The sequence below is a fragment of the Stomoxys calcitrans genome, chromosome 2 (assembly GCF_963082655.1).
Source record: "Stomoxys calcitrans chromosome 2, idStoCalc2.1, whole genome shotgun sequence".
Lineage (NCBI taxonomy): Eukaryota > Metazoa > Arthropoda > Insecta > Diptera > Muscidae > Stomoxys > Stomoxys calcitrans.
In genome coordinates, this window is record NC_081553.1 from 69,683,612 (window position 1) to 69,699,192 (window position 15,581).

Sequence of the window (15,581 nt, forward strand, 5' to 3'; positions counted from 1 at the left end):
ATTTGCGTTCGAGATGTTCCCAAAGATGTTCAATTGGGTTCAAGTCGGGACTTTGAGGAGGAGTTTTAATGACTTTGGGCCAGTTATACAGCATCCACATGTTGGTATTTAAAGCAGAATGTTTGGGGTCATTATCTTGATAATATTGAAAGTTATTACCAAGCCCAAGTTTTACAGCACTATCTTTTAAATTCCTCTTTAAAATGTCAATGTAATGCTTATGATCCATTACTCCATTAATAATTTCAAGATTTCCCGCTCCTGAAGCCGCCATACACCCCCAAACCATTAAACCACCTCCACCATGTTTTACAGTAGCAACTGTGTTTCGTTCTTCAAGCTCTGTATTTGGTTTTCTGTACACTATGACCTTTCCATCGCACCCAAAAAGATTAAACTTGCTCTCGTCTGCAAAAATGACTGTTTTCCAAAATGATTCGGGCTGTTTTACATACATTTTTGCGAAGTTTAGCCTTTTCACTCGGTTTATTTTATTTATAAAGGGCTTCTTACGTGCAGTTCTTCCTCTGTAACTATGCCCTTTGGGTGTATTTCGAATTGTTTGTGTAGTAACTTCCTTCGCTAAATATTCAATAGTGTTTTTACGAAGAATGGTCGCATTTGTCTTCGGAGTTTTCTGAACTTGCCGCACTAGCCAACGCACATCTCCAACTGAAAGTGCTTTTGGTCGACCAGATCTTGGTTTATTGTCAACAGTTTTCGTTTCTGTCCACTTTCTGATGATGGATTGTATAGTAGATCGTGGTCTATTTAATATTTCACTGATAGTTTTTTGAGTTAAACCATTCCTGTGGTGTTTTATTATCAAAACTTTTACCTCATCAGAAACCTCGTTTTGCTTACGACCCATTTTGACAAAAACTATATTTTCAATGAAATTAAATATTTGCTGTCAAGGGCAAAGCCTCCTTTACTAAATAAAACAGAAAAGGGGGATTCCCAAATAATATTTGAATTTGACTTTGATGATAGCACATCAATGATGAATACTTTTTTTGTTCTGTTTTTGGTGTTATTATATAAAATTGCATTTTTTGCGCTAATTAAATTTATTTTTTGAATTTATTTTAAAACATATTACGAAAAATAAACTATTGCATAAAACTGCATTATTTGTTTACTTTAAATTTTCTTCAATTACCCAAAATAAGTGAATTTATTATCAATTTTGCTAATGATGAATACTTTTTTTGACCGCTGTATTTAGTTACTTCAATTTTGTTGTATTTTTTTTGTTGTTTTTTTCCTTTATTTCATTTCAGTATTTTGGTATACTCCGTCTACCATTTTCAAGGCTAGGTGGATTTAAACAAAAAAAAAATTTTAGTAAAAGCGAATCACACAATAAAAACATAAATACAATAAGAATCTTTAATTTACTATTACATTTAATGTGTTGTTACACGAACTATTCACCCTTATTATCTATGTCGTAGTCGAATTTTCGACTACGCCAATTGATATATCATTGGCAATTTGTGCAAAATCGAGTTGATTGATTTTTGCAGTACATGATGCTTGCAAGTAGCTCATCTGTCAAGAAAGCAACACCTCGATTTTGTTCATAGTACCGACAAAATAAAACAGTGAATTTTCGGCAGTCGTAGTCGAATATTCAAATTCGACATACACAATAAGGGCCATTGACTGTTGACAATTGAATGTTCTCTACTGCCGCGCTTGTTGACTGTGTGGCGATATACCTTCGCGCAGATTTCTGTGTCTTTTTTGAAATTCATTCTCTTGTCAGGTGGTGAGTCGATGATATGCAACATCTCGAGAGTGAATCTTCGTCTGTAGTTGTTTTCTTGAGCTAAGATGTCCACGTCGTTGAAGTTTGGCTTATGACCAGTCAATGCACAGTGTGCGGCTAGCGCAGTTTTTTGCTCGATTGGTTTATCCTTGGCTTTTTGGTCAGATTTATGTGTAGTTTTTAGTTTCGTCATAGTAGTGCCACTATATGCCATCGAGTATATATTGGACATGTCGCCATTACATTTAATTTTATATACCACGTTTGATTTTTCCTCATTTTTATACCCACCACCGAAGGATGGGGGTATATTCATTTTGTCATTCCGTTTGCAACACATCGAAATATCCATTTCCGACCCTATAAAGTATATATATTCTTTATCAGCGTAAAAATCTAAGACGATCTAGACATGTCCGTCCGTCTGTCCGTCTGTCTGTTGAAATCACGCTACAGTCTTTAAAAATTGAGATATTGAGCTGAAATTTTGCACAGATTCTTTTTTTGTCCATAAGCAGGTTAAGTTCGAAGATGGGCTATATCGGACTATATCTTGATATAGTCCCCAAATAGACCGATCCGCCGATTTAGGGTCTTAGGCCCATAAAAGCCACATTTATTATCCGATTTTGCTGAAATTTGGGACAGTGAGTTGCGGTAAGCCCTTCGACATCCTTCGTCAATTTGGCCCAGATCGGTCCAAATTTGGATATAGCTGCCATATAGACCGATCCGCCGATTTAGGGTCTTAGGCCCATAAAAGCCACATTTATTATCCGATTTTGCTGAAATTTGGGACAGTGAGTTGCGGTAAGCCCTTCGACATCCTTCGTCAATTTGGTTCAGATCGGTCCAAATTTGGATATAGCTGCCATATAGACCGATCCTGCGATTTAGGGTCTTAGGCCCATAAAAGCCACATTTATTATCCGATTTTGCTGAAATTTGGGACAGTAATTTGCCTTAGGCCCTTCGACATCTTTCTTCTATTTGGCCCTGATCAGTTCAGATTTGGATATAGCTGCCATATAGACCGATCTATCGATTTAAGGTTTTGGGCCTATAAAAAGCGCATTTATTGTCCGATGTCGCTGAAATTTGGGACAATGACTTGTGTTGGGCCCGTCGATATTTGTCTTCAATTTGGCTCAGATCGGTCCAGATTTGGATATAGCTGCCATATAGACCGATCTCTCGGTTGAACAATGACTTGTACTTATAAGCATTTGGTCTAAATCGGATGATATCTATAGAGCTGCTATGGGGCATAAGGTATGCATTCTTCACTGAATTTTGACGAAATGTGGTTCACATATATACCCGAGGTGGTGGGTATCCAAAGTTCGGCCCGGCCGAACTTAACGCCTTTTTACTTGTTAATTTTACATTTTGTCTTGATGAATAATTCATTCATTCCTTGTCGTATAGATTTGATATGCCAACTCTTTCAGAGAATCCTTGTATGTATATCAGTGATTTGTAAATTTTTCTTCTGTATTCTGCTTTCCGTCAATGATTTTCCCAAGACCTTGCTTAGCTTTGCTTAATAGTGTATTAATTGTCCAAATGGGGAAGTCAGATAAAAGTCTAGATCACTTATATTAAATACTCTTCTAATAAAATTCGTGGCCGTGCTTGTTGTTGTTGTAGCAGTGTGTTATACACTGAGGCGGCAGTCCCTGCCGATGAAGAACTCCATCGGGTCAATCCGGTACGTACAACCGGTTGCCATGGGATTGGTTGTTGTGCTTGTTATTACTCTTTTGTGGTGTTTGGAGTAAAAATTTATCAATCTTCCATCTTGATTCACCCAAGATTTCATCTTGATCAATCTTCCAATCTTGATACCAATATTTGAAGTTAGCAGGTTGCCAGCTAACTTAAAATATAGAACTGTGTTATCGTTAATATTGCTGGCACCCCTATATGCCATTCCCATGGCAGCCGGTTCACGTACCGGATTGACCCAATAAAGTCTTTCATCGGCAAGGGCTGCCGCCTCAGTGTACAAAACACTGCTACAACAACAACCGAAAGTGAAGGTTAACGAGCTATAGTTACAGGGATATTTGCAAAATGTTCAAGTAATGGGAACTGTTTTGCCTTATAATCGAGTTTCCCAATGTATATTTTCTAAACGCCTTTTTTCAAAATATGTTCAGGGGTTTCTGTTATTTTTGTTGTGTTTCACAGTGTTATAAAACCAACAGCTTTATAACTATGTTTTTCAAGGAATATACAGAAAAGAGAAAATACAACTATTTGCTTTGTTCCAGTAGATATGAAAAAACACATTTATTTTATATCATAAAACGTAATTTTGGTAATACATTTGTAATTATGATACGACATGTATGGTTATACATAGGATGGTTGACACACCTCAATATTACATACATTTCTCATTATGTCAATATGAGTGCGGAATTTTCAACTGACAAAAATTAAAATGATTAAATTCTCATATTGAAAAAGTATAATGAATAAGTATTAAAAATAATAAATTAATATAAAGAAACATTTATTAAACGAAATTTCAAAACTACTCGAAAGTAAAATGAAGTTCCCATCGTGATATATCGAAGAGTATAAAATATTTAAATGAATTTTTTCAATATTAATTTGTTATGTTTTAGTGAAAATGTCAATTACTTTAAAATATTACAGTTAAGTTGAATGGAAAAAAACATGTGTGTAAACAAAACACTATCGATAAATTTTGCAAATTTTTTGTAAATATATATATATTACATGTAAATATTGAAAAATTTAAATAACTTGAAAAAATATAATAATATCGAATTCCCCTTTTTGATCAACAAATTGGAAGAAAATCGTAAACTCATCAAGAGCAACTATAATGCAAAGTATATTGCATATTACATATATTGAAAGAAAATTCATTGTAATGAAATACATATGGATTGATAAATACGTGATATGTTAAAAAATTAAAAAAAAAATTGTAATAAAATTTTAATACATTTAACAGCTAGTTCAACTGAAAGATTATACATATAAAACATCTAAGTAATCAAATTTTTATTATTATTATGATTTTTTTTCAATGTAAAGTCTAACGAATACGCATCAAGCGTTTTATTCTATCGTAATTCAGTATAGAAAAGTTTTCAAAACATTTTTTGTTTTGTTTACTAAAAAAATAGAATTTATCAAATTTAAATTGATATTTCCTTTTTTTCCGCAGTAATCAATTTGATATTGATTAGTGTAGTTTATCTTATAATTTAAACTTTCATTTGTTGTTTGTAATATGTGCCTTTGGATAGGCGGAACGATTCCGCATTGACGGCATCTTCCATTGTAATAATGGGTTTTTGGGGGCAATACTTAACAGTATGTGCCTTATCACCGGATGCTTTGCAAATTGGGCATATATAAGTTCGTAATTTTGGGCAAAGCACTCTGCCCAACGAATCACGCACGGCGTGAGATTTAACAACAGCGTCAGGCTCATTGTTATTTTCGCAGAAAACACAATGTTTTGCTGATGTCTGAAACAAACAGAAATATATATGTATAAATTTTCTTTCAAATTATATGTTTATATACTATTAAAAAAAATTAAACAAAAATGGTATAAGGGTATTAAGCTTAGGCATAATTGTCGATTTTATTGTAGACATATTTGTATGTGGAGGTAGAGATAGATTAAGCTTCATAGGTGAGCAAGCTCGTTCCTGTCCATAGGACCGATCGCCCCGGCAACTTTATGGACATTGGTTACGTAAAGGCGCCAATAATTGACATTGTCCTATGAAGTATTAGTATTTATGAAACAACCGGTGCCGCTGGGCCTCTCGCGAAAAAATTTTTAATTAAAAATTTAATTGATAATTAAAACGTTTTCATTTCAAAATTTAATTGATTCGATCATTCTTTAATTGAATATGATTATTTTTTTCAATTACAGTCGCGATTGAAATTTTTGCCACTTTCAATTTAAAATAAAATCTTTTTCAATTAGAACATTAATTGATTCAATCAATTTTTAATTGAATATGAATTTTTTCAATCGCTATCGTGATTGAAATTTTGTAATTTGTAATTTAAAAATTAATTGAAACAATCATTTTTTAATCCACTTTTAAAAAATGTTCAAGTATGGTGCTTAAAAAAATCCAATTGAATGGTATTTCGTCCCCCCCCAATATAAAGGAAGGATGTTTCAAAGACCCAAACGTCTTAATTTTCGACAAATCTTTAGCAATACCATGGCAGCCGGTTCCGCCTCAGTGCACTAAACACTGCTACGACAACAACAGCAAATCTATAGGGCGCTGCTACCCGAACCCAACATTTTTTGGTAAACTTCCGCGAAGGAATTTTTTTATACGGATGGCCGCGGACCATTCCCAAAACAACGCACCTTAATAACATGCTCCAGGTACAAATCTGTGCATTTAATATAGAAATAGATTGGAATTTTGAAAAAGTTTCAAAATTTTTTTAATTTTATATGCAATTTTAAAAACTTTGATTGATATTATTTTCGTAATTGGAGCAATTTCAATTAATGGCCCTCATAGTCATCCCGTGGTGTCGGGAAACTTAGTATTAATGTTAAGAGGTGATTGCACGCTCAGAAAATTTAGCCCGTTGTGAAGCATAATGACAAGAGAAGAACGCTAATCGCCCCATACAGTAATAGGCTTTATGTTCTAGGAACATCCCTGGACAAGGATGGCACGGCTTGACCTGAATGAGATCTCGGGCAGTGTCGTAATAATAAGAATTATTCAATAGTTCACAGGTTGGACGTAGTTTATGCGGATAGCGATATATGGGCTGGGTACACCCAGGACCTTTTCTGTAATGGTTTATCCCACTTTTAGGTTACGGTTGTAGTCGTTGTTGTAGCCACATTTTTATGTGGAGGTGGCAATCCTCGTCAAGCACTTGTATGTGAGCAAGCTCGTTCCGGTCCAATGGGCCAATCGCCGCGGGAATAAGGTGGCCATTGGTTATTTAAAGGCGCCAATAACTCGCCTTGTCTTATCGAGCATCACAGGCACAGGCAAGAGCCTGTGCCGCCCAGCCTCTGACTGAGACTCTCCGCTCGATACAGCTTATTGTCCACGACTGTCATTGCAACTACTTCGTACGGAGCATTCCACTATCCGCAACCTGTGGACTTGTCCGGTAGCTCGCAGCTAAGCTTCTCGTGATAGCAATGAACGGATCGAACAGATCGGACCTCGACGTTCCGGCCTGTGTGGTGCTCACAGCTATCCCTTGCCGGGATGGACCTGAAGTCTATGAGTGAAGCGGCTAGGAACAGAGGTTGCCAGTACTGTGCTCTAGAACCTAACCTAAAGTGTTTTTAGCGTTGCCAACTCATTTGGCATTTAATTTAATTCATTTAATTTCTGTAATTTTTTTCTCGTAATATGTTTCTCGTAAAATGTTTGCATTTGCTAACCTTACGGAGAATTTCTTCTAAAAGTATTGTCAGTACATATAAGAATCTAGCTACTTACATATTTTTCATTCTTTTGTCCATTATAACGTTTTGGAATCTTCTTGTTTTGATTACAATTGTAATCCATATTGGCAGCAGCTGCCGCGGTAGCTGAAGATACAATATTTTGTTGGTGCATTTGGGTTGGTAACATTTTCCAAAAATTATTGTTAAAATTCAGATTAATGTTGTGTTGCTGAAGTTGCTGTAACTGCTGAAGCTGCTGCAGTTGTTGAATCTGTTGTGGAGTTAATGCAAGTGTGGAAGTGTTAGTAGTTGCATTAATGCCACTATGATGTTGATTAATAGCTGCCGTCAATAGGCTTGGAGTATGTGCAGCTGTTGCATTATGACCCATACATGCAGCAGCGGCAGCGGCAGCAGCTCCTGCATTAGACAAATGTATACCCAAATGGTAACGATTAAGTTCATCGCAAATATAACCGTTGCATGCAAAATCTTGCATTACAGCTTCAACGGGAGACTGTGGCAGCTGGGGCACTTCAATACCAACAGGAGATTCTAAAATAAGAGGAAACATATGAAAAAATCAACAGAACATTCCAAAATGATGGTAAAAATAGAATAAGTACAAACATTAAAAAATAAAGCTCTTCGCCTATGAGCGTTAACGATTTGTTTTGTTTGGCAGCTACTGCAGGGATAACTAACAAACTAATGACCAAAATATTACTTAGTTGACAATCGTGGGCGATCTCTAAATAATTATCCATTTCCAACCCTCCAAAGAATTCATACAATATTTTAAAATTCTTGGCTGATCCAGCAATATCGGTCTATCCTTCAGTCTTTTCAACTCAGTCTATAGCCTTAAAAAACAATGATATAGTTTGAATATGGGTTACGATATTTGTTCCGATTTTGCAGAAAATTGAAACAGCGAGGAAGACTAGAGTAGATGCCATATATACCTAGCTCCCGATTTATTATCTTAGTCCCATAAAAGGTTAATTTACTCCCGCTTTCATTAAAATTATGAACAGTGTATTACATTAGACCGCGTATGGTCTAGATCGAACCATATTTGAAGGTGGATACCATAATAGGCAGACCTTTGATTTTATCTTCCAGTGTTTTAGTAAACTTAAAGTATTAGGCATTTTACTAACAAAGTTTTCAATTATAAAAACGTGTGATATTTTATTTTTTAAAATTTGATTAATATATGATTGTTTGTGTTAACAATTGGTAATATGTGATAGATATATGGCAGTTTTTTTTCTTAATGTAAGATATAAATTCAGTAATATATTAAAAATATGTTTAATTTTATTTGCCCACTCTGCCAATTAGATGTGATTGTTTCTCGTCCAAAGTAATTTTAATACGCTTTTTTGCTAAAAATTCATTATGAGATTGAAAAGGAACAGCAGATTTTGCCCATAATGTTGCATTCACTGTTTCATCGAAATCAGATGAAAAATGCTCCTTTTATGGACTCAATACTCTATTTCGAAAGATAGGTCTATATGGCAGATATATCCAAATATGGTCCGATCTAGACCACATTCGACAAAGAAGTGTAGAGGTCTACTAAAACTCACTGTGTCAAATTTCATCGAAATCGGATAAAAAATTCTCCTTTTATGGGCTCAATACTCTACATTTGAGAGATATGTTGTCAAATTCATAACCACTTTCCAAGAGTAGGCAATAAAATGAGGAGTATTGACGAGTGCAAAAGACGATGCTGTTTGTTTTAAAACTATACCAATTGTGTTTACCTTTGGCCCCGCATATTATAAACAAGTGGTTGGTTGAGTTCGTAGCGCATTTGACAAGCAAAAGAGAGGACTCACGTTCAAACCCTAATGGCTGCAAAAAGTAAAGATAGTTTCCTTACATGGAAAAATTGTAAAAAATAGAGTTCAAGATTTAAGATCAAATTGCAAAATGTAAGTTTTGCCCATGAACATTCCACTATGGAACAGGGGCAAACTTCTCACATACCAATGAGTGCAGTCCGATTCAAGTTTAAGCTCAATGATAAGGGGCCTCCTTTTTATAGCCGAGACGTGCCGCAGTGCGACACCTCTTTGGAGAGAAGTATTACATGGCATAGTACCTTACAAATGTTGCCAGCATTAGGAGGGGAAAACCACCGCTGAACATTTTTTCTGAGTCTCGTCTGGATTCGAACCCAGGCGTTCAGCCTCATAGGCGGACATGCTAACCTCTGCCCTACGGTGGCCCCCTCCAATTAGATATTGTATATAATTGGATGTATTTATATCTGGGACAAATTCGAAATCCAATTGTATCCGATTCGACCAAATTTGACACAATTAGATCCAATTATATATAACCATCCAATTATATCTGATGCCAGATATAATTGGATCTGACCACATCAACTTTTTTTACTCGGGAATATAAGACCCATCAACATCCATGCCGAGTATGGGCCAGATTTGCATATATTTAGATGTAACTGGATGTATCAGCCGTTTTAAAATTTTGGGAACATCTATCAAATTGAGGTCAGCCGACCAACCTACCAAGAGGGAAAAACCTACCAAACTTGGTAGAAATCTACCAAGAATGGCAACGGTACAACATGGCGAAATTAATTACTTGTGGTTAAAGCTTCTTTGGTTTCATCAAGTCGTATTTGGGCACCATTCCATTTTGATGGAGGCGAAGGATTGGACATATTTTCCCCAAAAAGAAGGCTGGTACTATATTAGCTTTTCGCGATTTTTTTCGCCGATTACCTGTTCTATATAATAGCAAAAAAAACTTGCTCATTTCATTCAGTATAGTTAAATCAAATATAGTAAAATTATATAATAATTTTATTGTATAAATAAAAATGTTATTTTATCATAGTTATTTCCGTAATGTTTCAAAAAAGTAATCGCGGAAAAAAGGGTTTCAATGGTGAAAATCGAAAAAATATCAGCTATAAGAACAGGGCACATCCTGTTCTAAGAATGACGATGGTCATAGAGTAAAAGATAGCCGCTAAAAATACAAAAACTCTTACCATCGTACTAGTAATCCTCTGCATTCCCAGAATATATTTGAAATAGCAGTAATCTGGCTAAAGAATAATAAGGCAACAAGAGCCGATGCGAAGCTGGAATAATGTGATATAAACCTCAGAAAAACAACGGGGACGAAACAGTTAGTGCCACTAAGTGAAGAATTCTCCTTGCTATCCTATACAAAATATTAATGCGCAATGTGAGAAATAATCTATCCTTTTATTCGGCTATAGAAATAAAAACTTGGCTTTTGACCTAATAACTGTAGCAAGGACCCAGTATTCAAATTACTCAAGATTCTGGAAAAATCTTATCTAACAGTCGATTGTCATTTAATGGTTTTTCGAGTAATTCCTACAAAACGAGTTTTCAAAAAAAAAAAAAAAACAACCATGTATGTTGTTTTTTCGTGTTCATGTTTGTCCAGCTAAAATGGGATAGACTTGAGGGGTTAGAATAAGAAAAGTTCAAGATGTCAACTAAATCCAAGTCAAGGCTAAGCTATAAACCCAAGTAAATGCCGAAAGTCAAATGAAAAATTAAAGAGCGACTCACAAAAAAGTTGGGATTGAATTTTCTTTTAATAAATGAGACACATATATTTTTACTTAATATTCCGGTAGTCATTCCTATGAATGCTGTGGTTGAATGTGCAAAAGCCATTTCTGCCGCCTTTATATTGGTAAATCATTTTTCAAAAGCTCAAATAAGATACTAAACAAAAAACAATCGCTGGATAGGCCACTCTGTAGCGTATGGAAATTGTAGAGAATCGCCTTAACCTCAAAATTACTTTATAAAATCAGCGTCAAATCTACAATTCCGAGAACATCGAATATTCTAAGAATCAAGAGACATCAAGTTATAATCCCTACAAGTTTATCCAAATTATGTATCAATTTGTTAACTCACCATTTCCGTTTGAATAGGCTGTTAACATAGCAAACATTTGCAAAGATTTCGATATCTCATCCTGCTGTTGTTGTGCACTTTCCATAGCACCACTACCTATGGGCAATTGTTGTTGTCTAGGTGGAGTCAAACTTGGCGTTGATGAGGGGGATAGAGATGAAAGTGAAGAGGAGCCCAGCGACGAAGTATCCATCATTGAGGATGTTGGAGAAACATTTGGTGAGGTTGCTACCAATTTGCTGCACGTATCCAAGTACATTTCTTGGAAGCACTTCATGTGCAAGCTATTTAAACCAAAGAAATTGTTTAACATTTCGGGTTGCTGTAATTGAAAAAAGGAGAACACGGCGAAATGAAAGAATGAAGAATAACAATATAACTGTTTATTAAGACATTGCTCCCCCCCCTAATCAAATAAACATGAACTATCATGCCTACCTTTTTCGTCTCAGGACTGCTTCGATACATATTTTTATTCCTAGAATTTCAATTCCACAAAATCTCCGTTACTTTCCTCTATAGATTTCTGCTACTGGACATTTACACAACACCACTGCCTTTCTTTACAACCTCACGCGAAAATTGCAAATGATTTAATTTATGTCAAATAAAAACTTTAATCTTTGCTATCGCACCACTCGAACAATCTTGAAGCTTGACACAATGCAATTTTAATTATTATTCAGTGTCGTACGCCCGTCTCTTACAAAGAATTCGTGAATAATTTGCCTAAATTCTTTTTAAATGGGAAATTATAACTGCACTTTTAACCAGTGTTGCAAAACGATTTGCTTTTTAGTTATCGGGCAAGGCAGATCTGTTCATATGCCTCCTTATCGATTAAAATATATTGAACTTCCCAAATCCAAAGGCAAATTTATACAGGGTAAGATCATGTTACATTGAAATTTTTATGATCTGGATTTAAGTAAATTTAAAAACAAATCCTATGCGTTTACACTGCGTTTTTTGGGGATTTAAGTGACATACACAAGCGTACATGCGTATACACGAATGTGCATATCACATACATCCTTACACAATTCTTGAAAACAGTTTCATATTTTTGAGTGCTTTTATCGATTATTGAGTCATGAAATAGGGTTTATTTGGGATTTAAAAATAAATCCTGCAAAATGGAATTTATTTTTGTATGGTAAAACCTGCAAAAAAAACACTGGAATCAGCACATAAATCTCTGGATTTAGTGGCCAATCTATACGTACTTTAAAGCTAGGTATGCACCTCTAGCGTAATGTTCGGTTGCAGCCATGACGAAACAATCAAAGGTGGTCTCATTTGTACAACAACCACAAATCATAAGATTGTGTATGTATACGTGCGCGTACATGAGCAGAGAATATGCGAAGATAACAACAAAGAGAATTCAAACAAAAATCTGTCATCTTAATACCATCAAAGCTGGACGGCTGCTAGCAGTTGTTCGCGTGAGACCACCTCTTACATCCGCCTTGGGTTTGTGTCGCCACTAGAAAGTAGTTGTGTAGACTAAAAGACGGCGACCCAGCTGATGGAATTGTCCAACTCCAGAGTTGTTATCAAATCCAACTAGAACGTCAAATGCTTTGTTTGGATTTTCGCATTTTTGTGGCGCAAATTCCTTCTAGGCTGTCAAATTTCTAGACACTTCCATTGTCATTTCCATTCTCATATGTAGCAGCCACAAGATCCAAAGATTTATGGTTATATGCGTGTAAATTATAAATTAAAACAATTAATATGTGGAAAAAGGAACAAAATTTGTGTGTATAATTATGCGTCATGAGCAGAGAATATTCGAGAAAGAAGATAACAACAAAGAGAATGCAAACAAACATTTGAAACCTTAATACCGTCAAACATGGCCGGCTGTTAACAGCTGTTTACGTGAGACCACCTTTTAAAATCGTCTTGCCTTTTGTCATTCAATGAATTGTACGCCTTTGATGATTTGGCACGTTATCATTTAGGTTAGACAACTATGACAGCACAATGTCATTCGCCAATCAGATGTTTTGAATGTGACAGAAAACAGGCATGATAGAAAATACCCACACGAAATAAACCGACAAAATTACATAAATTGGGATTGGATTCAATAATTTGAGAAAAATTAAGTGAAATTATATTAAAATCTGATCCCCAATAAAAATAAACACTATGGTATGTGCTACTTTTTTACATATTTGATAAAAGTCTGCAATTCGCATTTAAATATAAACGAACATGTTTATACAAAAAGCGGGCAGCAGAAGGCAAAAACAATTTTTTATGTACTTGACGTGTTTTCTAATTTTTCAGTATAAATTTTTGGCTTTAACAAGAAGCAACAAAAGCATTACGCTGGGGAGGCAATGCTTGCAAAGATGGGAACATCAGGTAAGTACATTAATTGGTGGAACTGTGGCACTTTGGGCTTGTTCATCCAACACATGTCTATTTTAACGATTTACTCACCCTTGGCTAATGGGAGTGATTTATTGGTTGAATCATGTAGATTGTATTAACAATAAATTGTTTTTTTTAATTATTAGCGCTGGTATTCTCAACCAGGAAGAAGGCCAGGATTTCTCTCCCAGTTCATTGACAATATCAAGAACGAAATGGATAAGAACAAGGAAATGAAAGAGAGTATAAAGAAATTTCGCGAAGAAGCCCAAAAGCTGGAACAATCTGATGCTTTACAGTCTGCTCGGCAAAAATTTAACATAGTCGAATCTGAGGCCCAAAAATCTTCCAATATCCTTAAAGATCAGTTGGGAAACATCAAGGAGAAGGTCTCCGATGTCATTGACGAGGCGGGGAAAACAGATTTCGCCAAAAAAGCCACAAAACTAGGCGAAGAAATTTCCAAGCAAGCCAAGACAGCCAAAGAATCTATATCGGAAAAAGGTGAAAAGATTGGTCAAACCACCGCGTTTCAGGCCATTTCAGATACCACAAAAATGATAAAACAAGAAATGGATGCGCAAAGTATAAATTCTCGAGTTTATAGATCTCCAACTCGATTGCGCAAACGCAAAGAAGTCGATTTAGCCGCAGATGAAAGGGTTGTCGAGCCAAATATGGAAGCTTTGGGAATGGAGCTGCATAAGGACTCAAAATTCTATCAATCATGGGAAAATTTTAAAAATAACAACGCCTATGTCAACAAGGTTTTAGATTGGAAAATGAAATACGAAGAGTCGGAAAATCCCGTTATAAGAGCATCCAGGTTGTTGACAGATAAAGTTTCAGATGTGATGGGTGGTTTGTTCTCAAAAACTGAACTGTCCGAAACACTGACGGAACTTTGCAAAATCGATCCGAATTTCGATGAAAAACACTTTTTAAAGGATTGTGAAACCGATATAATACCCAACATTCTGGAGGCTATGGTACGTGGTGACTTGGAAATCTTAAAAGACTGGTGTTTCGAGAGTACCTACAACATTATTTCCACACCCATAAGTCAGGCCATAAAAGCGGGCTTGTATTTGGACTCGAAAATATTGGATATTGAAAATATTGACTTAGCCATGGGTAAAGTCATGGAGCAAGGCCCTGTGCTCATTATTACCTTCCAAGCCCAACAAATTATGTGCGTACGGGAGCGTAGCTCCAATAAAGTTGTCGAAGGCGATCCCGAAAAAGTAATGCGGGTCAATTATGTTTGGGTATTGTGCCGAGATCCCAACGAATTGAATCCAAAGGCCGCTTGGAGACTGATGGAGTTATCAGCCAATAGTCAAGAACAATTTGTTTAATAGCACATAGAATCGAAACCATAATTGTTATGTTTGCAAACATAAAAAGTAAAAAAAAACAACATCCTGAATTTAATTTTAAGCTATTTTTTAGAAATCATGACGAGTCTGGATTTTTCACAAATAATCAAAAACCTGTTGAATGTTGAATTATTGGGTCATTTTTATTTTTATGTGGCTTTTCTACATCATTGATTATTTGTTAAAACACCAGAGTGTGTCCTAGTTCAACTTTACTCCAACACAAAAATAAGGGATTGGAAATTCCTTTTATTCGAAACGTTTTAAATATTTAGGCAACTTTTAACTACCTCTGTCTATTTGGAACGATTTGAATGCAAATATTTTTAAATTGTCTCTGATTTTTTTTATAACTTCCAATTATTTGTAAAAAAAATAACCTTTGATAGAGAACCACAACAAAAAGGAAAGTAATTACTGTTTCATTGATAGAAAATAATGTAACATATTCACATAATTTGTAAATATTATCTCTATGTTTGACTGTGTCGAATTTCAACATAACCTGTAGCACATTTTAATCTTTAAAAAAGCTAATTTCCACTATGTGGCTTAAAAGAGTACAGTTTAGAAAAAATGTGTAGAAGATGTTGATCTATTTTTAATAAAACCAAAAGAAAAAATGTACTTTCTCACTA

The 15,581-nt window shown here is 35.3% G+C and overlaps 2 protein-coding genes across 2 annotated transcripts; one reads left to right on the forward strand and one right to left on the reverse strand.

Annotated features, from left to right (window-relative positions):
* Positions 1-4,568: 4,568 nt before the first annotated feature.
* Positions 4,569-11,949, reverse strand: LOC106080727 (protein nanos). Its single transcript, XM_013242227.2, has 4 exons — positions 11,615-11,949; positions 11,177-11,498; positions 7,276-7,778; positions 4,569-5,289 (listed from the first exon to the last, which is right to left on the reverse strand). Exons 1-4 carry the CDS (start codon positions 11,642-11,644, stop codon positions 5,023-5,025), a joined length of 1,122 nt encoding a protein of 373 aa, XP_013097681.1. The 5' UTR covers positions 11,645-11,949; the 3' UTR covers positions 4,569-5,022.
* A 1,247-nt stretch (positions 11,950-13,196) lies between these two features.
* On the forward strand, positions 13,197-15,581 carry LOC106080723 (mitochondrial import inner membrane translocase subunit TIM44). The gene is made up of 3 exons (XM_013242223.2): positions 13,197-13,339; positions 13,478-13,555; positions 13,711-15,581. Exons 1-3 carry the CDS (start codon positions 13,337-13,339, stop codon positions 14,920-14,922), a joined length of 1,293 nt encoding a protein of 430 aa, XP_013097677.1. The 5' UTR covers positions 13,197-13,336; the 3' UTR covers positions 14,923-15,581.